This window comes from Carcharodon carcharias, chromosome 11, assembly GCF_017639515.1.
Source record: "Carcharodon carcharias isolate sCarCar2 chromosome 11, sCarCar2.pri, whole genome shotgun sequence".
In the NCBI taxonomy this organism is placed as follows: Eukaryota; Metazoa; Chordata; class Chondrichthyes; order Lamniformes; family Lamnidae; genus Carcharodon; species Carcharodon carcharias.
The window spans coordinates 20,723,501-20,748,877 of record NC_054477.1 but is presented as its reverse complement, the minus strand read 5'-3'; the positions used below and the strand labels follow the sequence as shown (position 1 = coordinate 20,748,877).

At 43.2% G+C, this 25,377-nt stretch overlaps 1 protein-coding gene across 2 annotated transcripts in view; it reads right to left on the bottom strand.

Annotated features, from left to right (window-relative positions):
• The window catches only part of asmtl (acetylserotonin O-methyltransferase-like), a 75,913-nt gene that overhangs the window by 29,575 nt on the left and 20,961 nt on the right, over positions 1-25,377 (bottom strand). For both annotated transcript variants that reach the window (XM_041199874.1, XM_041199873.1), the window contains exons 4-7: positions 11,974-12,021; positions 7,430-7,494; positions 4,928-4,992; positions 3,507-3,615 (exon numbers count right to left, since the gene is read on the bottom strand). In XM_041199874.1, the coding sequence (XP_041055808.1) occupies positions 3,507-3,615; positions 4,928-4,992; positions 7,430-7,494; positions 11,974-12,021 (287 nt within the window). The remainder of the gene's footprint in view (positions 1-3,506; positions 3,616-4,927; positions 4,993-7,429; positions 7,495-11,973; positions 12,022-25,377) is intronic.

Genomic DNA, 25,377 nt, shown 5'->3' with positions numbered 1-25,377 from the left:
GGAATAATTAGCAATTTAGTTGCGAGAGGCCCCTTGGGGATGAGCGACCATAATATGATAGAATTCTTCATCAAGATAGGAGAGTGACGAAGTTGGTTCTGAGACCTGGATCCTGAATTTTAATAAAGGAAACTACGATGGTATGAGGCATGAGTTGGCTATGATGGATTGGAAAACGTTACTTAAAGGGATGACGGTGGATAGGCAATGGCAAACATTCAAAGGGCTCATGGGTGAATTGCAACAATTGTTTATTCCTGTCTGGCACAAAAGTAAAACAGGAAAGGTGGCCAAACCATGGCTTACAAGGGAAATTAGAGATAGTATCAGATCCAAGGAAGAGACATACAAATTGGCCAAAAAACAACAGACCTGAGGATTGGGAGCAGTTTAGAATTCAGCAAAGGAGGACCAAGGGATTGATTAAGAAGGGGAAAATAGAGTACGAAAGTAAGCTTGCAGGGAACATAGAAACTGACTGTAAAAGTTTCTATAGGTATATGAAGAGAAAAAGATTGGTGAAGACAAATGTAGGTTGCTTCCTGTCTGAAACAGGGGAATTTATAATGGGGAACAAAGAAATGGCTGACCAACTAAATACGTACTTTGGTTCTGTCTTCACAAAGGAGGACACTAATAACATTACGGAAATATTGGGGAACACAGGGTTTAGTGAAAGGGAGGAATTAAAGGAAATCAGTATTAGTAGGGAAATGGCGTTGTGGAAATTGATGGGATTGAAGGCCGATAAATCCCCGGGGCCTGATAATCTGCATCCCAGAGTACTTAAGGAAGTGGTCTTAGAAATAGTGGATGCATTGGTGGTCATCTTCCGAGATTCAATAAACTCTGGAAAAGTTCTTACAGATTGGAGGGTAGCTAATGTAACCCCACTATTTAAAAAGGGAGGCAGAGAGAAAACAGGGAATTATAGACCAGTCAGCCTGACCTTGGTAGTGGGGAAAATTCTAGAGTCTATTATAAAAGATTTGATAGCTGAGCAGGTGGAAAACAGTGGCAGAATCAGACAGAGTCAGCATGCATTTATGAAAGGGAGATCATGCTTGACAAATCTACTGGAATTTTTCGAGAACGTAACTAGTAGAGTTGATGAGGGGGAGCTAGTGGATATGGTTTATTTGGATTTTCAGAAGGCTTTCGACAAAGTCCCACATAAGAGATTAGCATGTAGAACTAAAGTGCATGAGATTGGGGGTAATGTATTGAGATGGATAGAAAACTGGTTGGCAGACAGGAAACAAAGTGTAGGAATAAACGGTTCTTTTTCTGAATGGCAGGCAGTGACTAGTGGGGTACCGCAGGGATCGGTGCTGGGACCCCAGTTATTCACAATATATATTAATGATTTAGATGAGGGAATTAAGCATAATATCTCCAAATTTGCAGATGACACAAAGCTGGGTGGGAGGGTGAGCTGTGAGGAGGATGCAGAGATGCTTTAGTGTGATTTGGACAAGCTGACTGACTGGGCAAATGCATGGCAGATGCAGTATAATGTGGATAAATGTGAGGTTATCCATTTTGGTAGCAAAAACAGGAAGGCAGATTATTATCTGAATGGCTATAACTTGAGAGAGGGGAATGTGCAACGAGACCTGGGTGTCCTTGTACACCAGTTGTTGAAGGTAATCATGTAGGTGCAGCAGGCAGTAAAGAAGGCAGATGGTATGTTAGCCTTCATAGCTACAGGATTTGAGTACAGGAACATAGGGATTTCTTGCTGCACTTGTACAGGGTCTTGGTGAGACCACACCTGGAATATTGTGCACAGTTTTGGTCTCCTTATCTGAGGAAGGATGTACTTGCTGTAAAGGGAGTGCAGTGAAGGTTTACCCGACTGATTCCTGGGATGGCGAGACTGACATATGAGGAGAGATTGAGTTGATTAGGATCATATTCGCTGGAGTTCAGAAGAATGAGGGGGGATCTCATAGAAACCTATAAAATTCTAACAGGACTAGACAGGGTAGATGCAGGAAGGATGTTCCCAATGGTGGGGGAGTCCAGAACCAGGGGTCACAGTCTGAGGATATGGGGTAGATCATTTAGGACTGAGATGAGGAGAAATTTCTTCACCCAGAGAACGGTGAGCCTGTGGAATTCGCTACCACAGAAAGTAGTTGAGGCCAAAACATTGTACGCTTTCAAGATGGAGTTAGATATAGCTCTTGGGGCGAAAGGGATCAAAGGGTATGAGGAGAAAGCGGGAGCAAGCTATCAAGTTGGATGATCAGCCATGATCATAATGAAAGGTGGAGCAGGCTCAAAGGGCCGAATGGCCTACTCCTGCTCCTAGTTTCTATGAAACATGATGGACGTTTCAGAGAAAGGAGTACACCTTTGGGTACAAGGTCTTAAATTTCATTAAATGGATTTGGCAGCACAGAATGCTGTGTGGGCTGCATATCATGTGCACTAAACCCTGGCTAAATTCACAGAGTGCGGTCCCATCACATAAAGCTCTGCACTAACTCAAAATTTACTAGAACATGAAGCAATGTCGGCCATTTAAGGATAAACTCTCATTCACAATACATCTTAATTGGCATGTGTTAGCCATGGCTAAGCACTCTTGCCCAAATCAAGAGAGCGTGGGTTCACCATCCACTTCAGAGCCTTGGGCAAAAAATCTAGACTGACATGCCAGTGCAGTACTGAGCGAGTGCTGCACAATCAGAAAAACTGTCTTTTGTTTGAGACACATCTGAGGCCTCATCTGGCTCTCTAGGGTTAATGTAAAAGATCCCATGGTACAATTTGGAAGAAAATTGGGGGTGCTCCCTGAAGTGTCCTGGCTAATATTTACCCAACAACCAACATCACGAAAACAGATTATTTGATGAGAAGAGAAATGTTTTTCCCTCAGAGGGTTGAGTGTCTTTGGAATGCTCTTCCTCAAAAGGCAGCGGAAGCAGAGTCTTTGGATACTTTTATGGCAGAGCTAGGTAGATTCTTGATAAGTAAAGGGGTGAAAGGTTATCAGGGTTAGGCAGGAATGTGGAGTTGAGTTTATAATCAGATCAGCCATGATCTCATTGAATGGCGGAGCAGGCTCAAAGGGCTGAGTGCCCTACCCCTGCTCCTAATTTGTATGTACATTCGTATCTATGATTATCACATTGATATTCGTGGCTGTCATGTTTCCTTCACTATAGCAATGACTACAAACATCAAAAGTACTTTATTGGCTGTAAAGCACTTTTGGAAGCCCTGAGGTTGTGAAAGGTTGTGTATGTTATTTTGAACATAATATACACCAAAGTTTTATTTGGCTAGCTAAAGGAACTGGTGAGAAATTTTCAGTTTTTGTTTACAGAGAGTTGTATCTGTGGCCATTCAACTCTTAGAAGCAGCCGGGGTAGAACACTGCTAACTAGAACATGGGCAAAAGGCCTTTTTTTTTTGTTTACTATAATGGGGGACTCTGCAATATCATACTCCTACACTGGCCTTATCTGTGGGTATAGGAATGCATCTGCACGTACATTGGCTCACCACTGTGAATGTACTCCCAGAGAAGTTCTTCGGACAGATCAGAAAACTTTACTTTTGTTTCTTCATAAAAATCATCAATTTTGGTCTCCAATTGGTTATCTGGAACAATAATGTTGATTTGCATTACCACTTCCAGTTTCTCTATCTCTTGCATTGGGGTTAAGTATTATGCTAATATATTAATCACATATTGAGCGGTGTCAAAACACCAACAACGAGTTCAGTGAAAAATAGGCCAGTTCTCTCAATAAGAGCATAAAAGATATTCAAATCACACAAAAACATTGCACTTTGTAAAGTAAAAAACTTTGAGATGAAAAACACCATTACAGTCAATAGTTTCAGACCCATTCTATTTCTTAGAGGTTTCATTTTCAGCAACGATTTAGCACATTAAATATCCCGTTTAACTCATGAATAGTACTGTAGTAGCTAGCCCCTGCAACAAGTTCTGCAGATGGGAATAGAAAGCAACAAGTGTGCCCAGGCAGACTAAGTGAATGGGGAAAATCACAGCAGGTGGAGCTCAACATGGGGTAGTGTGACATCATCTACCATGAATACAATAAAGAATGGTCAGAAAATTTTCTTAATGCTCCAAGACTGGGAGCTGTGGAGGACCAAAGGGATTTAGATGTCCGTGTGCACAAGTCACTAAAAGCTTGTACACAGGTGCAAGATGTAATCTGAAAGGACAGTGCGGTGTTGGCTTTCAGCTTGAGAGGGCTGGAGTACAAAAGTGAAGCTTTAGTTATACATAGCTTTGGTCAGGCCCCACCTAGAGCACTGAGTTCAATTTTGCACACTGAACTTCAGGAATGATATATTGGCCTTGGGAACAGTACAGCACAGATTCAGCAGAAAGATAATATGGGTTAAATTATGAAGACATATTGCTTAAACATGACTTGTATTTCCTTGAATTTAAAAGGTTGAGGTGTGATCTAATCAAGATATTTAAAATGAAAAGAGATAGATAGAGAGAAATAATTTTCTTGGGGGTTGGGGCTGGAAATTAAAACAAAAAAGGGGCCGGGACAATAAAATTAGAACTAGGCTATTTTACTTCCCAAAAAGGCCATGGATACATCAGTGACTGAGATTAACAGATAGTTAGGTAAATGCATCAAGGATACTGAACAAGACAGGTAAATGGAGGTGAGTGCAGATCAACCATCATCTAATTCAATGGTGGATCAGGCTCGAAGGACTGACCTAAAAGTTCATGCCATCCAGGTGTATGGAATTTTGTTTTTAATTTTCTTAAAATCACTAATTTAAATAAGTGGTAATTAAACGACATGAATGCAATGACAATTCACAGAACGTACTGGAAAATTCCATTCTCAAAGCATAATCAAAAAGTAACAATCAAACAGGCAATTCCACGGTAAACATACAAATACATCACCATTTTTGCAGCTGCATTGGATGATTACAACCCCGGTGAAGACACTATGTTCTTTATTGCTCAGTCTAAATAACCAAAAAAAAACACAAAACATTACAACAAATTGCAATAGATGCACAAGGCCAGAAAGTAAGAAGTGCTAAAAAATTATTACAAAAGCAAAATATTTCAGATGCTGGACAGACCTGACATGCCAACTCTGCATCTCTCCCTTCAGATGCTGCCAGACATGCTAAGCATTTCCTTAAAAATTAACTTAGGTGCATTCGCTCTCCTCATCTCCTCTTCAGCTTTTGACAATCAACCACAGTATCACCTTCTAATGCTTTGCCTCCACTGTGCAGCTTACTGGGTTTGCACTCAATTGGTTCCTCTTCCTTTTCCGATTGAAGCCACAACATTTTCAGCAATGGCTTTTCTTTCCACCTTGGCACCGTCACCTCCTGACTCTCTCCAGGACCTATCCTTCCCCCAACCCCCAACACTCCCCACCCTTTCTCACCTACGTACTGCCCCTTGATGTCAGTCTAAAGAGAAAAAGCAGAGGAGTGGCACGAAATGAATTGCTCCTTCAGAGGACCAGCACAGAGAGCACAGGCTAAATAGCCTCCTTCAATGCTGTAACAATTCTACGATTCTATGATTAAGCTGAGCCAACCCAGATTCATGAAAGAGAAATTGTGTTTGACAAATCTATTACCCCACTTTTTTGCGGATGTAATTAGCAGGTTGTATAAGGCAGGGCCAATGGGTGTAGTGTACTAAATTTGATTTTGCAGAACACATTCAATAGAGTGTCACACTAAAGATTATCATGGAAGATAAGAGCTCCTAGAGCTGGGGGTAATATATAAGCATGGATGGAGGATGGGTTAATGGACAGAAGATGAAGGATAGAAATAAATGGCACATTTTCAGGTTGGCAAGCTGTATGTAACTAGTGGGTAACCACAAGGATCAGTACTTGGGCCTCAGCAATTTACATTCAATATTAATAAATTAAACAAGGGTACTGGGTGCAATGTATACAAGTTTGCTGATGATACAACATTAGGTTGGAGAGTAAGTGATGGGGAGGATGCAAGGAAGCCACAGAGAGGTGTTGGCAGGTTGAGTGAATGAGCAAGAACATGGCAGATGGAATACAATGTGGCAAAATATGAAAATATTTGGTAGGAAAAATAAAAAAGCGGAATATGTTTTGAACAGTGAGATACAAGGAAAAGTTTGCATTCAGAGGGATCTGCCGTCCTGGTACATGAATCACACAATGTTAACAAGCAGGTACAGCAAGCAATTAGAAAGTCAAATGATATATTACTTTTTTGTTAGAAAGGAACTAGAGTACAAGAGTAAAGACATTTTACTACAAATGTGCAGGGCATTTGTAGGCCAACTTGGCACACTGTGTATCATTTTGGTCTCATTACCTAAGGAAAGGCCCTAGGAGTTTTGCAATAAAAATTCCCTGGTTCCTGGGATGAGAGTGGTTGTCGTGTGAGGAGAGACTGAGTAGACTTGGCCTATATTCCTGTAGTTTAAAGGAATAAGGGGCGATGTAATTGAACCAACTAAAATTGTTAAGGTGTTTGACAGGGTAGATGCTGAGAAAATGTTTCCCCTGAGAAGAATCAAGAACATGGGGTCACAGCCTCAGAATAAGAGGTCAGCCATTTAGGACTGAGATGAGGAAAAATTTCTTCACTCAGTTGTGAGTCAGTCGTTCAGCATATTCAAGACAAATACCAGTGCTTTTTTATGTGCTAAAGGAACATAAGGATAGATTGGGAAGGTGAAGTTGAGGTAGAAGATCAGGCATGATCTTGTTGAAGGCCCAAATGACCTACTCCAGCTCCTATTTCCCATGCTCAGTATGAAGCTTAACTTTCAATCCCATAACTTTCCATCAAAAGATGGCCTAGTTCTATTTTCAGCAACATCATATGCCACACCCCTACCTCAGTCCATCTTCTCCTGAAACTTTCATCTATGTGTCTGTCAACTCCATATACAATGATTCCAGTGTTCCGCCAGCCAGTCTCCTGTCCTCCGACCTTTGTAAATGTCAGCTCATCCAAAACTCTGCTATCTGCATCCTACACTGCATGAGGTTCCTATGATCCCTGTCCTTGCTAACTTACATTGGCTCCCATTCTCCACTTTAGAATTTTCATCCTCATGTTTAAATCCATTCACAGTCTTGTCCTTTCCCACCTTTCCTCCAACTCTGATCTTTTGAGCATCTTGCCATTGGCAGCCATGCCTTAAGCTGCCTCTGCTCTGGCATTCCCTGCCCAAAATCCTTCAGCTCACCTCCTCCCTTACTAATCCCCTATTTGACCTTATTTTCCAGCAGCCCCTCACTTCAATTTCACCTCCTTTGGCTTTCTGTGAATTGATGCCTAATGAAGCCTCTATGAAGCACTTGTTCTGTCTCTACATTAATGCATATTTATGTAACACGTATTGTCTGCCAGAAACAGGTAAAGAAGAACAACAAACCTTGACAGCATAGTGTGCGCAGCTTGTTTATCTGCAGGCTTCTCAAGAATGTCACCGTCAATAGACTGAAAAGGGGAAAATAAAATCACAAGCACCTCTAATAAAGTGAAAAGTAATCTCCAAGAAAAAATTCATATCACTCAATCTTTCGCAACTTTAAGAGGACTCTTTGTGCAAATAATTAAAGGTTCTAAAACTTCGGCTGGTGTGTGGAAGGGGAGATGGGGCAGTGTGTGGGAAGGGAGATCAGCCTGAATGCTATCCAGTGACCCCTGTTTACAAGTGCACATGTATGTACAGCAGTCAAGGATGGGCTGAATTGCTCAACATGAGATGCTGATACTCAAAATAACTTTATAACTTTCTTTGGGGGGGGGGGGGGGGTTAGCATGTGTAAAACCTAAAGCACAACATAAGAACAACAAGCAGGCTGTTCATACTTAGATGATGGCTGATCCATATCTGAACACCATCTATCTGCATTGGTTCTGTAACTCTTAATACCCGTGACTAAGAAAATCTATCGATCTTAGTTTTGAAATGTTCTACTGACCTATCTCAATAGCTTTTCAAGAGTTGGAGGGGGGTGGTGAGAATAGGGACTGCCAGGTTTCAATTAGCCTTTAGGCAAAGAAGTGTTTCCTGATATCACCCCTGAATGGCCCAGTTCTAATTGTTAGGTTATGCTCCCCTTGTTCTGGACTCTCCGACCAAAGGAAATAGCTTCTCTCTATCCACCCTATCAGCTTTTTTGATCATCTTAAAACATCCTAATTAGATGGTTCCGCAGTCTAGGGAATGCAAGCCTAGCCCATGCAACCTGCGTTTATAATTTAATCCTTTTAGCCCCAGTTTGGCATGCTCATGGGCAACAGCAAAGGCAATAAGATAGAACTTCACTATTGGATCTTGTCCTTTTCACAGTAAACTGTTTTAATTTACCTGATCACTGTCAACTTTGCCAATATTATCAAATTAGAAGCAGTATTCTAAGGAATCAAGCTGCACATTTTTAAGTCATAGCACTATAGCACAAATCAGGATTTGGAAAGTTACAAGCAAAACAAATTTTCAAAGTAGAAAATGATAAGGATACGTGTGCCAGCTATATTTTAGATTAATAAAAACAATTCCTGGATCATAACTCAAAAATAAAAAAATGTTTGCGTATGAATATGACAGAACCTTGAATCAAAATTTACAACTGTTCCCAAAACAAAAGCATGTAAGGTAAAAAACATCATCTACTACCTGCAGAACAATGTAGGACTGTAGAGATTTACAATACAGGGCAGGGGTTTGGCGGCGAGGGGGGTGGAGGGAAAACCAAAATTAATCGCTCTGGGCTGCATTCCACAGATAAGTTTGTACTTGCGACTTCTGCAAATATTTACCCACTTTTCCCTGAATCAGTCCAGAGCAGGCTTGTCCAACTGGTAGCCCAAGGGCCGAGTTGTGGCCCCCAGAGTGATTCTATGTGGCCCCGGGGCCAGTACTTAAAATGCCGGTCAGGTAGGTAGGCAGAGTAGAAGATTCTGCAAGGAGCTGCTCTTCCAATCATGAGCCATTCCTCTCCCATTAGTGAGCCTATCAGCATAAAATATGGGAGAGAAACAGTCTGTGATTGACAGAGCAGTGAACACCAGCGGCAGTGAGTTTGTGGGGGGGGGAGAGAGGTTTTCTTTCAGGGGGTGGACCAGTGCCAGGGGCCCGACCAGAGTGCCAGGCAGCAGGCAAGGCTGCCAGTGGCCCTGGGGAAAGAGAGGCTGGCTGACAGGCCAGGAAGTGAGACGCTGTGGAGCCTGGAGTCAGAGGGTGGGTAGGGGGGTGATGAGGCTGGGTGGTGTGTGTTTGAGTGTGGGAGTGGGAGTGAGAGACAGCGAGAGAGAGAGTGAATGAGAGACTGAGTGAGAGCATGTGTGTGTGGCAATGAGTGAGTGTGTGTGTGTATAGGAATGGGTGTGTGGGAGTGAGAGTCAGTGAGTGTGTCACAAAGTGAGTGTTTGTGTTTGGCAGTGAGAGAGTGTGAGTGACTGTGTGGGAGTGAGAGAATGAGTGTGTGTGTGTGGGAGTGAGAGAGAGGGAGGAGAGAGTGAAAGAGTGAGTGAGAATATGTGTGTGTGTGTGTGTGTGTGTGTGTGTGTGTGTGTGTGTGTGTGTGTGAGAGAGAGAGAGATTGAGTGAGTGAAAGGGTGAGTCTTGTTTGCCTTACTCCGAGTCTCAGGTTTCTCACTCGCTCTCACCACCACACTCCAACACATACAAACACCCATTCACAGTGAGCGAGGGTGAGGAAGTGAGCACCCTGAGACTGGGAGTGAGCCCGACACCCACACTCTGACCCTCTTACACTCTGGTCATTTTTATTAATTATTATTTTTTTAAACTTAATAATTTCTTGCCGATACATTGCTATATTTTTGTTCAGCAAATGTTTCTTCTCTTAATCCCTGAACTGTTTTTTGAAATTCTGTTTGTCATCCCAAACTTTATGGGCAGGATTTTACCGTCGGCGAGCAGGGGCGGGGCCTGCTCGCCGACACGTAAAAAAGCGTGTGGTGACGTTGGGGGGAACTCCCGACATCACCGCGCCCCATTTAAACTTTCAGAAAGGTGGGAGCGCAGCAAAATCAGCTGCGCACCCACTGACCTGTCAATGGCCAATTGAGGCCACTGACAGGGTCAATTAAGCAATTAATGAACCTGCCCGTCCAACCTTAAGGTTGACGAGCAGGCCAGAAGCCCCGGCGGCAAATAGAAAAAACATGAAACCTCATCCACAGGCGGGATAAGGTTTCATGTAGGCTTTAAAATTTTTCAATAAAGATTGTGTAAAAATTATGGACATATCCCAACTCAATGTCACATGAGGGGACACGTAAGGGAAATTTTATTTTTCTAATTTTATCTTTCTTACATGTAGAGCTGATCTCCCTGAGGCTGCACTTAGCCTCAGGGAGATGAGTGCGCTCTTTCGTGCGTATGTGCCAAAGAGCACACACTCAATTTTCTGAAAGCCCCCTGCCTGCACAGGGAGCGCACAGCGCTTCCCTGCGGATGTCACGCTGGGCAGGCCTTAATTGGCCCGCCCACGTAAAGTGGTGCCACGCCTCCGATCGGGGGAGCCGATCAGAAGTGCACCCGCCCATCAACTTCCCCGGAAGGGGGGAAAATTCTGCCCTCTCTTTCCACAATTTGCTAATCAGCCCCTTGAGTAAAAAAAAATGGAAATGTGGGCACCCCCACCCTCCCTTCCCCAAGCAAAAAGGTTGATAAGCCTGGTCTAGTGGTTATCCTATAAAGCAGCTTGCTTATCATTCAGTTCTAAAGAAGTGTTTACACTGGACTCTTATGTACCAAGGCCAAACTCTGCTATATGTATCCTATGCTGCATGAAGTTCTTTTGACCCCTGTCCTTGCTAATTTACATTGGCTCCCATGCCCCACTTAGAACTTTCATCCTCTGAATTAAATCCATTCAGTCTTACCCCTTCCCACCTTTCCTCCAACTCTGATCTTCTAAGCATCCCGCCATTGGCAGCCTTAAGCTGCTTCTGCTCTGGCAATCCCTGCACCTCACCTCCTCCCTAACTAATCCCCTATTTGACCATGTTTTTCAGCACCTCCATCCCGAATTTCACCTCCTTTGGCTTTGTCAATTCATGTCTGATTAAGCCCTGTTTATGATTTAGTTCTAAAGAAGAGGCTACATGGGAAACATTTCTCTTTATGGGTGTGATTAATCTGCGGTTGGTTTTCAGTTTTTATTTCAAGTTTCCAGCTTTGGGAGTTTTGGTTTTCTAATTCATTATACTTTACTTAGTTTCAACTCTGTCAAAATGATTAACCTGAACAGTATTCAGACATAGTTTGCAACGCTCGCTGTTATTCCTTTAAGAAAATTTAACTTTCATTGTAATTGCAGACCACTGCCACATTAGTACTTTGCCTTTAAGTTTGTTCATTTTTTTTTTACTGTCACAAGTTTTTAGATATATTTCTTCTGAAGGACTAATAGTTTGTACTTTCAGAATTCAGCCCAAATTAATTTACATTTCCTGAAGAATGTGAATAACCACAATTAAAACTTAATGCAATCAAATGAAACTCCAAGGCATCAGTCTAGCACTACAAACTATAGAGATTAGATTAAAAGGGACAGAAAACATTCAGAAAGGGAAAGAAACAATTAAAATCTAAAGTCTTCTAGGAACATCTGCTTTCTGCAGGAATGAGGATTCACAGTTTTAATTGTTCCCTTTCTGGTCTGGACAGGCTGAGAAGCATTGAAGGAGCACAAATTTTGTCATTAAAAGGGTTCTTACATCATTAAGCACCACCTCCAACTTACCACAGTGAGTTTAATTTATTTTAGTAACATAAATGCTGCAATTCCTTGAAAAATAATAAGGAGGGTGATGGTGATTTTTTTTTAATATACATTATTTCTGAGCAGATGTCCATTAACTAAAATTCAAAAAGAGAATTCAAACCGACACATCAGGAGATTTTTCCTGCAAGTTCCATGTTCTACTTTAGCTCACCACAATAGTGTCTGCTCCAATTACGATATCTGGAGTCTTGAGGTGTTTCTGTTGGAGAAGAAAAATTTAGATTCTCTCATTGCCTTTTTTCCAAGAAGGATATTAAGGCTAAACTTCACTTTATAAATTTAAGTAATTATTTTCTGGCAAAAGCTATCCCAATTGGTAAAATAGTTTATCATTGCAGTTTTTAAAAATGTATTTAAAAATAACAGGTGTTGAATAAAACTAAGAACTAATACTGTAGGCTTTTTGTCAGACAGCCATTATATTTGGGGCTGTCCGTTACGTTTTGCCTCTTCATTACTGTTCAGTGATAGATTTCTACGCAGATTTTTTAACCCTTTGCTAAGAGTTTGATGCACAGCAATATTTACATAGACATAACAACTCAACACAAAGAAACATCTCAAGCCACTTTACACAATTATTTCCTTTTGAAAGGCAAATTTCTTTTCAAGTGAAAATTAACTGATAAAATGTCCTCTATTCTTAATGAAGAAATACAGCTTCTACCAGCAGCTCCTCCCCAATCAGTGTGACACTTTCCAATCCCCAAACTCCTCAAGATTCTATCAGAATGGACAAAAGACTGCCAACAATTTGCCTCAAATTTGGTTACTTGTGGTTACTCAACCAGATGTTAGTGTGTCCAACACTCAATTTATACAGAATTCACATAGGGCTAGACCTTGTGGGAAACAATGGTAAGGCTACCAGTGCTTTATTCAAATGTAAATTACACAGAAACTTCCAGTGACCACGCATACAAAGTTAAGCACAAAAATGAAGAAGCTGCTGTTCGAGATTCTCTACTCCGCCAGTTTTATTAACACAGTAGGCAATTTATACTCAATCAATTACACCGCTCCCCCCCACCCACCCCCACCCACCCCCCCCCCCCCCCCCCCCCCCCCCCCCCGCCACCTTCATCTTTTACGCTGGATTTAGGATTCAACTGGGTGGATCAGGCAGCCACAAAACCAGCCACGCCCTAAATTGACATTGTGGGTTGCTGCCCATTATACTGATTTAGGATTGGGAAGACTCTTCAGAATTCCAAAGGTTCATCACCCTCTGAGTGAAGAAGTTTCTCCTCATCTTTGTCTTAAATGACCTGCCCTTTACTCTGAGACCATGTCCCTGCCCCCAGTTCTAGATTCATCAGCCAGGGGAAACATCCTACCTACATCTACCCTGTCATGCCCTGTAAGAATTTTGTAAGTTTCGATGAAATCACATCTCATTATTCAAAACTTAGGCCCAGTTTCCTCAATCTCTCCCCATAAGGCAACCCTGCCGTCCCAGCAATTAGTCTGGTGAACTTCCATTCCCCTCCCTCTGCGGAAAGTATATCCTTCCTTAGATAAGGAGACCAAAGCTGTACACAATACTCCAGGTGCAGTCTCACCAAGGCTCTATGCAACTGCAGCAAGACACCTTTATTCCTGTACTGAAATCCCCTTGTAATGAAGGTCAACATATTATTTACTTTCCTAAATGCTTGCTGCATTTGTCTGCTATCTTTTAATGACTCATGAACAAGGACACCCAGGTCCCTATGGACCTCAACACTTGCCAACATCTCACCATTTCAGAAATACTCTGCCCTCTTGTTTTTTCCTAACAAAGTGGATAACTTCACACTTATTCACATTATATTCCATCTGCCATGTTTTTGCCCATTCACTTAGCCTGTCCGAATCTCTTTCTTGGTCCCTCAGACTAAAGTAAGCTTTGGTCCCTTAGAAGCAGAGACAGGAGAAATTTTAATGGGGAATGAGGAGGTGGTGGAAGCATTGAAAGGGTATTTTGTGTCTGTCTTCACTGTAGAAGGCACAAATTCCATACCAAAAATAGATGATCACCTAGGGGCTAAAAAGAGTAAGGAAATTAGGGGAATTGATACCAGCAGAGATAAGTGTTGGAGACTGGAGACATTTAGGAGAGTAAAATCCAACAAATCCCCAAGCCTCTGATGGCCTACACCCTAGGGTTCTTGGGGGTGGTTGGGGGGGTGGGTATGGGAATGGCTACAGAGATAGAGGATGCACTAGCTATGATTTTCCAAAATTCTTTAGATTCAGGAACAGTCCCACTAGATTGGAACTTGGAAAACGTTGCATTGCTTTTTGGGAAGGGAGGGAGAGAGAAAACAGAGAACTGCAGGCTGGTTAGCCTAACATCAGTTATTGGAAAAATGCTGGAATCTGTTATTAAGGAGGTCTTAAGAAGGCACTTAGAAAAGTATAGTGTGATTGGAACAAGTTGGTATGATTTTATGGAGGGGAAATCCTGTTTGACAAATTTGTTGGAGTTTTTGAGGATGTGACTTGTTGGGTAGGTGGAGGGGAAGCTCTTATCACTGCTTGCTTGTCCTTACAACCACACCAACCCCCACCCACCCCACTTCTCTCCCCCCAATACCCCCCACCTTAAACCAGCTTATATTTCACCCCTCTCCTAACATTGAAGGGTCATGAGGACTCGAAACATCAACTCTTTTCTTCTCCGCCGACGCTGCCAGACCTGCTGAGTTTTTCCAGGTAATTTTGTTTTTGTAATGGATGTGGTGTGCCTGGGTTTTCGGAAGGCATTCGGTGGGGTGCCGCGCAGGTTGGTGGGCAGGTTGGGGGTTCATGGAACTGGGGGATATATGTTGGCATGGATGGATGGAGGATTGATTGATGGATAGAAAACTGAGAGCAGACATGGGTGGGGCTTTTTCAGGTTGGCAGGCAGTGGATAGTGGAGGGCCACAAGGATCAGTGCTGGGGCCTCAGCTCTTTACAATCGTTATTGATGACTAAGATGAAGAGACAGAGATTAATGTATCTAAGTTTGCTCAAGGAATGCAGCAAACAATTAGGAAGGCAAATTACAAGGGGCTTTTTGGAGTACAAGAATTAAGAAACCTTTCTAGTTGTACAAGGTTTTGATGAGGCCTGATCTGGAATACTGTGTACAGTTTTGGTCTCCACACTTAAGAAAGGATATACTTGCATTGGAGACAGTACAGTGAGGTTCGTAAAATAGGTCTGTGGGATGAGGGAGTTGTCCTATGATGAGAGGCTGAGTAAATTTGGCTTATACTCTCCGGAGCTCAGAAGAATGAGAGGCGAACTCACTGAAACCTACAAAATTTTGAAAGGGCTTAATGGGGTGGGCACTGAGAGATTGTTTCCATTGGTCAAGGAGTCTAAAACATGGGGCACGGTCTCAGGATAAGGGGCCGATCATTTAGTACTGAGATGAGGAGAAATTTCTTCAAAAGGGTGTAAATCTTTGGCATTCTCTATCCAAGGGTTGTGGATGCTCCATTGTTGAATACATTTAAGGCTGGGATGGACAGATTTTTGGTCCCTCAGGGAATTAAGGGATATGGGGAGCAGGTGGGAAAATGGAGTTGAAGTCCAAGATCAGCCATGATCTTACTTAATGGAGGAACAGGCTCAATGGGCCATGTGGTCTACTCCTACCCCTATTTCTTATGTCCTTAAACCTCCTTGCATCCTCCTCACAAATTATTTCTACCTAGTTCTGTGTCATCAGCAAATTTGGAAATATTACATTTGGTTCCTACATTCAAATTATTCAGCCCCAGCACTGATCCTTGCACTACCTGCTAGTGATGACATGCCATGCTGGGAATGACCCATTTATTCCTACCCTGTTTTGAGTCTGTCATCCAATTCTTGAGCCATGTTGGTATGTTGCCCCCAGTCTCATGTGCTCTGGTTTTGATTGCTGGCCTCTTGTGTGGGACCATGCCAGGGGCCTTCTGGAGGTCCAGGTGCATCGCATCCACTGTTTGTCCTTTGTCTATGCTACGGGTGGCATCCTCAAAGAACTCCCAGCGGATTTGTGAAACATGATTTCCCTTTCATAAATTCATGGTGACTCTGCCCAATCATATCATTATTTTCTAAGTGTCCAGTTACCACATCCTTTGTAATAACAATCTAACATGTTCCCTACTACTGCGTCCTTGTAGTTCTGTTTTCTTTCTCCCTCCCTTCTTGAAAAGTGGGGTTGCATTGCCACCTTCCAGTCTGCGGGAACCTTTCCAAACCTTTAGAATTTTGAAAGATAACTACCAAAGCATCCACTAGCTCTGTTGTCACCTCCTTCAACACTCTGGGATGTAGTTCATCTGACCCAGGGGATTTATCAACCTTGAATCACATTAATTTTTCGAGTACTACCTCTTTATTGATAACAATTACTTTCAGTTCCTCACTTTCACAAGACACTTGTATTTCTAATATTTTCTGTGTGTTCTCCCATGGAGACAGATGCAGGGTAGTTGTTTGGTTTCTCCGCCATTTTCCTATTCTCCATTATGAATTCTCCTGTCTCCGCCTGTAATAGACCAGCATTTATCCTAACTAATCTTTCCATTTTCACATACCTAAAAATGTTTTTACAGTCTGTCTTTGTGTTACTCGCTAGCTTGCATTCATATTCTCTTTTCCCTTTCTTTCAGTTTCATGGTCCTCCTTTGCTTAATTCTAAATCGCTCCTAATCCTCAGACTTGATACTTTTTCTGGCAACCCTATAAGCCACTTCCTTCAATCTAATGTAATTTTCTTTTGTTAGCCATGATTGATTCACTTTCTCTGTTGGGTTTTAGTATCTTACAGAAATGTATATTTGTTGTAGGCCATGGAATACTTCTTTAATAGCCATCTTCTTTTTTAGCCATTGCCTGCCGACTGTCAAATTTTTTAGGGGAGAATTTTCCCCTTGTCGGACAGGCTGAGCAGGAGCAGGAGGATGCAGACCCGATCACTGCCCGCAATTGGGTCTGCACCGCCATTTTACATGGGCGGGCCGATTAAGGCCCACACAGCATAATGCGCGGCTCCTGAGGATATCTGGAGTGGGCGGACAGCAGCGGGAGTGCAATGACCACCGGGTCCAATGGCGACCCGGCAGCCTGTTTAAATGAAGCACTGGCAGGCTGATCACAATGGCAAGTAGAAGGGCTCACCAGGGGGCTTTCGGAGAGCAGTCCAGGCCAGGCTGGAGGGTAGGGCAGGGGAGCAGGACAGGTCGGAGGGTAGGGTAGCGGAGCAGGCCAGGCCGGAGCTTAGGGCAGCAGAACAGGCCAGGCCAGATTTTGCACTCGGGTATCGAGTATGGAACCTGCAGCCCTGGGTTGTGCTGGAAGTCCATCTGTGGTGGGCTAGCTGAAGGTTAGCTGGATTAAAGCCTCCTGGGTATCCCTGCCTCCCTGGAGTAAGCCTGGGCCAGCGTCTACCCCCTCAGCGTTCTCCTGTGCGTGCTCATCCTCGGACTCACTACTGAACTCATCGTGCATAGCAGCAGCAACTGCGTTTACATCTTTGTCCACCATGTCGCCCCTTTCCAGTGGAAGATTGTGGAGAGCGCAGCATAGAACCACTATCAGTGACATACGATCTGGAGGGTATTGGAGTGCACCCCCTGAATGATCCAGACATCGGAAGCGCATCTTGAGATGACTGATGATTCTCTCCCCCTTGTGGTGCCGTGGATCCTTTTGTACCACTGCTCAGTCTCTGTTCTTGGATGGTGGAGAGGCGTCATGAACCACCTTTTGAGGGGATAGCCCTTGTCACCCAGCAGTCATCCATCCAGCTAGGCTGGAGCACTGAAGAGCCTCAACACCTGGGAGTGTCTGAGGATGTAAGCGTCGTGGGAGCTGTCTGGGTACCTTGCACAGACTTGCAGAATCTGCATCCTGTCGACATACACTATCTGCACCTTCATGGAGTGGAAGCCCTTCCTGTTGACGAAGACACCCGGCGCCCCCGCTGGCGCCTCGATGGCCACATGCGTGCACTCGATTGCATGCTGGATGTGGGGGAACCCAGAAATCGCTGCAAAGCCTCTGGCTCACTCTGTCTGGCTGGCCTGGTCCCAGCAGTAATGGATGAAAGTCAATACACACCTGAACAGAGCGTCTGTCACCTGCTTGACACAAGGTGTCAAGCTGATTGGGAGACTCTGCAAAGATCACCCGCCGACCCCTGGAAAGAGCCGGGGGCATGGAAGTTGAGGGCAGCTGTGACTTTCAGCGCCACTGGCACGTGGTGTCCACCCTCACAGTTGGCGCAGATCTCAGGGCCAATCATCTGACAGATGGAGGTCACTGTCTCCCTTGAGAGATGGAGCCTCCTTCGGCACTGCACCTTCAATATATAGAGGTAGCTGCTTTGCCGCTTGTATACACTGGCAGCAGGATAGTGGCATCTTTTGCAGCTCCTTCCGCCTTGGACTTCCTGTTGGCCCTGCGCCCCTTGTGCCTGCACTTCTCCTCCCAAAAGTGGCTCCCCTGGAGGCTGAATGTGGACTCCTGGCATCCTCCCCCTTCTGACCCTCCAGAGGAAGTGCCTCCAATGGATAGCACAGCTCCCATTCCCAGGCTAAGGGAAGGCTTCCTGAAGCCTGCAGGCCCCAGAAACGATATTTCCTGTACAGTGCTGACCTGAAGTCTGTTACTCCTGTCCAAGCAGCTGTGAAGAATTTTGAAGTATTCCTGCTCACACAGGCAAGTGTCAGCAACTTTCACAATTAAATATCTAACAAATATCATTCGTGACCCCACTCACCCCTCTTATCCCACTCGTGGATGAGGTTTATACAAATGTGTCCTACCCGTATGTCCATTGCGCCCATGCGACATCCTGAAGATCACACGGGCCCCGAAAAATAACAGACAATTGCTACCTCAAGGGCCTTAAGTAGTGATTAATTAATGGCAGGCATGCATCTGAGAACATCGGGTGCCCGCGCATCTGAGAACATCACATGCCCATGTATCCTAAATATTGCGATGGTGCGCAGTGATGTCGGGACGCTTGCCCAACGTCACCGTGTGTTATTTTACACATCCACGTGCGGGGGCAAAATTCTGGCCTTGGTGTATTTTCCCAATCTACCATAGCCTATTTGCCCCTCATAGTTTCTTTGTTCAGATTTAAGACTCTAGCTTCAGAGTGCACAAGATCACTTTCAACCTTAATGTAAAATTCTATCATGGTCGCTTTTTAAAAATTCTTTCACGGGGTGTGGGCATCACTGGCTAGGCCAGCGTTTATTGCCCATCCCTAATTGCCATTCAAATGTGGTGGTGAGCTGCCTTCTTGAACCGCTGCAGTCCCTGTGGTGCAGCAGGTACACCCACAGAGCTGTTAGGGAAGGAGTTCGAGGATTTTGACCCTTTATTTCCTCCCTTACAGCAAGGTTATTAATTAACCTTACATAATACTAATCTAAAATAGCCCAATCCCTAGTTGGTTCTTCAATGTACCACTCAAGAAACCTATCTCGTACGCACTCCAAGGATCCATCCTCTGCAGCTATCTTCTCAAATGAAACAACAAGTGCTTCTCAAGGGCAACTAGGAATGGGCAATAAATGCTGGCCCAGCCAGCATTTCCTCAAACATTGGAAGAGCTTGTACAAATTTAAACATCTCCCCACTGGGTTCTGATCTGGAAATAAGTCCTTCCTTGCTAAGACTTGTCTGGGAGTTGAAGTTATAATTTTGGCTGATTTATAAAAAGTAAAGAAAGCTAAGTTACCGGATTGGCAGATAAGTTACACTTAGGATTACCTGTAGGGGCTAAGAAAGTAGACGTAATTGAACAGCATTTGAAATTGGAAGGAATATCTGAGAGACCGAGTTCTCCAAGGGGTGGTTCTTTGGAATGGGCTCAGACTCAGTTGCAAATGAAACAAGGGGCAGCAGAAAAAGAAAGAACATTTCAGAGGGAACAGGCAAAAAGGCAGGAGGGAAATCAAAAAAGGGAATTAGAAATGACAAGGTTAGAAAAGGAGGAAAGAGAGAGAGAGAGAGAATTCCAGCTTAAAATGCTGGTAGTTAAAAAAGAGACACCAGTAGGTGAGGAAGAACTTTTTTCTAGATCAGAACCCAGTGGGGAAATAAGTTGACGGTTCGAGTCCTCATGACCCTTCAACAGAACTGAGTGAATACTAGGAGAGGGGTGAAATATAAGCTGGTTTAAGGTAGGGGGGGGAGAGAGAGAAGTGGGGGGGTGTGGTTGTAGGGACAAGCAGTGATAGGAGCAGATAATCAAACGATGTCACAGACAGAAGAACAAAGAGGTGTTGAAGGTGGTGATATTATCTAAACGAATGTGCTAATTAAGAATGGATGGCAGGGCACTCAAGGTACAGCTCTAGTGGGGGTGGGGTGGAAAGGCTAACAGGGCATAAAAGATATAGATTTAAAAATAATGGCAATAGGTTGGGAAAAGAAAAATCTATATAAATTATTGGAAAAAACAAAAAGGGGAAAGAAACGGAAAGGGGGTGGAGATGGAGGAGGGAGCTCACGACCTAAAGTTGTTGAATTCAATATTCAGTCTGGAAGGCTGTAAAGTGCCTAGCTGGAAGATGAGGTGCTGTTCCTCCAGTTTGCGTTGGGCTTCACTGGAACAATGCAGCAAGCCAAGGACAGACATGTGGGCAAGAGAGCAGGGTGGAGTGTTAAAATGGCAAGCGACAGGGAGGTTTGGGTCTTTCTTGCGGACAGACCGAAGGTGTTCTGCAAAGTGGTTGCCCAGTTTACGTTTGGTCTCTCCAATGTAGAGGAGACCGCATTGGGAGCAACGAATGCAGTAGACTAAGTTAGGGGAAATGCAAGTGAAATGCTGCTTCACTTGAAAGCAGTGTTTGGGCCCTTGGACGGTGAGGAGAGAGGAAGTGAAGGGGCAGGTGTTGCATCTTTTGCGTGGGCATGGGGAGGTGCCATAGGTGGGGGTTGAGTAGGGGATGATGGAGGAGTGGACCAGGGTGTCCTGGAGGGAACGATCCCTACAGAATGCCGCCTGGGGGGTGGTGAAGGGAAGATGTGCTGGGTGGTGGCATCATGCTGGAGTTGGCGGAAATGGCGGAGGATGATCCTTTGAATGCGGAGGCTGGTGGGGCGATAAGTGAGGACAAGGGGGACCCTATCATGTTTCTGGGAACGAGGAGAAGGCGTGAGGGCGGATGCGCGGGAGATGGGCCGGACACGGTTGAGGGCCCTGTCAACAACTGTGGGTGGAAAACCTCGGTTAAGGAAGAAGGAGGACCTGTCAGAGGAACTGTTTTTGAAGGTAGCAGAACAGATGCAACGGAGGTGAAGGAACTGAGACAATGGGATGGAGTCCTTACAGGAAGTGGGGTGTGAGGAGCTGTAGTCGAGGTAGCTGTGGGAGTCGGTAGGCTTGTAATGGATATTGGTGGACAGTCTATCACCAGAAATTGAGACAGAGAGGTCAAGGAAGGGAAGGGAAGTGTCAGAGATGGACCATTTGAAAATGATGGAGGGGTGGAGATTGGAAGCAAAATTAATAAATTTTTCCAGGTCCCGACGAGAGCATGAAGCAGCACCAAAGTAATCATCGATGTACCAGAGAAAACAGTTGTGGGAGGAGGCCAGAGTAGGACTGGAACAAGGAATGTTGAAGGGTCATGAGGACTCGAAACGTCAACTCTTTTCTTCTCCACCGATGCTGCCAGACCTGCTGAGTTTTTCCAGGTAATTTTGTTTTTGTTTTGGATTTCCAGCATCCGCAGTTTTTTGTTTTTATCCTAGTGGGGAAATGTTTAAATTTGTACAAGCTGTTCCAAAGTTTGTGGAAAGAGATGTTGAAATATTCTTTATTTAATTTGAAAAGATAACTAAACAGATGAAATGGCCACAGGAAAATTGGTCGTTGTTGTTACAATCCAGGTTGGTGGGTAGAGCACGAGGTTTATGTTTCACTGTCAGGAGAGGTATGGGTGAACTATGATGTGGTAAAAAAAGCTATTTTGAGTGCATATGAGTTGGTTCCTGAGGCATACAGGCAGAAATATAGGAATATGAGGAAACAGGCTGGACAAATTTATATTGATGTTTGAGAGAATAAAACAAAGTAATTTTGACCGGTGGATACAGGTGTTAAAAATAGAGATGACGTATTCAGCTCTTAGAGAAGTAATTCTTTTGCAAGGATTTAAAGATTCAATTCCTTCGGTGGTGAGAACTCATGTGGAGCAACAGAGTTGAATCTGTAAGGCAAGCAGCAGAGATAGCTGATGATTATGAGTTAGTTCACACAGCTAAACTTTTTTTTTGTCACCCTTTTAAATCAGAAAAGGATAGAAAGTGGGAAGGTGAAAGGAAGCTGGGTATTCAGGGGAGAGAAGGAGTAAGTGGAAATTCGCAGGAAGTTTTTACTCAGAATAAAAGGAAGGTGCTGAGGGTAGAAGTGACATTCGAACATTGAGGTGTTTTTATTGTAATAAAGCTGGACACACAAAGTCGGGTGTGCTGGAAATTGCAGGGAAAATCTTTTGGAATTATAGGGGGGCAGAAAAGTTCTGGAAGTAAAATTACTGTGGGTTCTGATGTTCAGGAAAACCAGGTCGTTTGCGTACAGGTAAGACAGGAAGAATCAGTGATAGGTAAAGAAGTGGGAATGTGTTCACAATTTACCCAAGAGAATTCTGAGGAGCAGATTGCAGAGATGCTTAAAGATTTTGTATGTGAAGGGAAAGTATTTCCATGTGTACAGGGTGGAGTAAGTAAACTTGTTAAAATTTTAAGAAACACAGGGGCTAGTCAATCCTTAATGTTATAGGATAATGATATTTGTTGTTCAGAGGGAGTATTGCACGAACAGGTGATAATAAGTGGGGTTTATGGAGATGCTAAACCTATTCCATTGTGGAAGGTAAATTTAAAGAATAAGTGGAAAACAGGCCAAGTGACTGTTGGAGCAGTGGAAGAATTGCCCATTGCAGGGGTTCAATTTATTCTGGGTAATGACATAGCTGAATCACAAACGTGGGTGATGCCTCTGGTAGTTGAGCAGCCTGTAAAGGTGTCTTCAAGGGAAGTGTTGCAGAGACAGCATCCTGGATAGTCTCCAGATTGTGTGATAACGAGATCACAGGCTCATAGGTTGAAGCCAGAAAAACAAGGACAGGCAGCTCAAAGGCAGGAAGAAGGTGCTGAAATCCAATTAACCAACACTGTGTTTGATAACATTGTTCAGGAAGAAAGACTAGAGGGCAATTCAGCTGAAGTGTTTAACTCAAGGAGGTTAGAGGAGCTACAGAAAAAAGATTTGCAAATTCAACGTTTATATCAAACAGCTTACTCAGAAACAGAGGCAAAATGTATTCCAAAATGTTATTACCTTAAGGGTAATATTTTAATGAGAAAATAGAGGCCTTATCATGTTTTAGCAAATGAAAGCTGGATAGAGGTACATCAGGTTGTTATCCCATTTGGGTATAGAAATGAGATTCTGAGGATAGCTCATGAAATTCCAATGGGGGGGGGGGTCATTCAGGAATTAGAAAGATACAGGGGCAGGTGCAAAAACTTAATTTTGGCCTAGGTTGCATAGGGATGTAGTCAAATTCTGTAGAACATGTCACACATGTCAGGTGATAGGGAAACCACAAGCAGTGATTAAGCCAGCACCTTTTATTCCAATTCCAGCATTTGAAGAACTTTTACAACATGATTGATTGTGTAGGATCCCTCCCTAAGGCTAAAAGTGGAAATCAGTAAGTACTGACAATAATGGATGAGTCTACCAGGTTTTCCGAAACAATACCTTTGAGAAATATTACAAAGAAGATTGTGGAAGAGTTAACTAATTTTTTTTTTACAAGATATAGTTTATCTAAAGAAATGCAATCAGATCAGGGTTCAAATTTTATGTCACGGCTGTTTAAGGAATGTAACAGTTTGGGGAACAAACAATTTAAGTCAACAGCTTATCATCCTGAGTCACAAGGGGCTTTGGAAAGATGGCATACTCTAAATGCTATAATGAAAGCATAGTCAGGATTCTCCACAGGATTGGGATAGAGGAATTCCATTCTTGTTATTTGTTATTAGGGTCTCTCCTAATGCATTGACAGGTTTTAGTCCTTTCGAACTTGTCTATGGTCGTGTGGTACTGGGCCTTATAGGATTGAAAAGAAACTGAGTGAAGTAAATTATTTAATAAATACTCTAGATAGGAGGGAGAAGCAGAGGCTGTGTCATGCAAATATGCTTAAAAAGTACCTTGACAGGGAAGAGAACCAAAAGGAGGTATTAGTGGTTGTAGATAATGAGAAAGAAGTAGAAATGCAGGATACTCAAATTGATTTTCCTCTAATCAAATTGGATAACGAGGGGGTACTTGAAAATTTAAATGTAATATTGAAATACTTTCCAGATAAGTGTCAGTAATTTGGAAAAGCTATCACAGCCAAATAAAGCTATTTGTGGAAACAAGTAGGGGAGGACAGATTTAGCTATACGTGATGAGTCTGTAGAAGTTGCATCTTCAGTAAGGTAACATCCTTAAAGGTTAAATCCAGCACAATTATCACAAGTGCAGAAAAAAATTGCCTTTATGCTTCAAAATATCATTGAGTCTAGTTGCGGTAACTGGAGTTCACCTATTGTACTGGTACTGAAACCAGACGGAACGCAAGGACTATATGTAGACTATCAAAATGCGGTAACAAAAGTGGATTCATATCCTATACCAAGGTTGAAGGATTGTATTGAAAAAGTGAGACAATCGAAATTTACCAGGGCTGACTTGCTAAAAGGATATTGGCAGGTACCGTTATCGGACAGAGCAAAGGAGATATCGGCTTTTGTGACTATATCAGTTCCAAGTCATGCCATTTGGCATGAAGAATGCACCTACGACATTTCAAAGACTGACAAAGCATGTAATTACAGGTCTGAGCAATTGTGCCGTTTACATTGACGACTTAATAATTTCCAGTCCTATGTGCGAGGAGCATTTATAACATCTGGAAGAATTATTTACTGGAAGAATTATTTACTCGATTACAAGAAGCTAATTTAGTGATGAACTCGGCTAAAAGTGAATTTGCGAAAACGCAAGTTACGTATCTAGGCCACGCTATTGGGCATGGTAAGGTGGCTCCGAGAGGTGTGAAAGTCAAGGCTATCGTGAATTTCCCAGTGCCTACAACAAAACGAGAAATTTTGAGATTTCTGGGCACAAGTGGATTTTATCGGAAACTTGTACCAAATTTGAGCAGTGTGGTTGCTCCACTGACTGAACTATTAAAAAAGAACAAGACGTTTCAATAGACACAGGAGTGTCAGAAGGCATTTGATAGTTTCAAAACTGTATTAACCACAATACCAGTTTTGGCAGTACCCAATTACGCCAAGCAATTTAAGCTTGCTGTTGGCACAAGTGATGTAGGCATAGGGGGCCGTGCTGTTACAAAGAGATGACACTGGAATTGAAAAACTGACAGGGTATTTTTCACGGAAGTTGAATGCACAACAGAGAACATATTCAACAATTGAAAACGAGACTTTAGGTTTGGTGTTAGCATTGCAGCATTTCAAAATTAATGCGACAAAC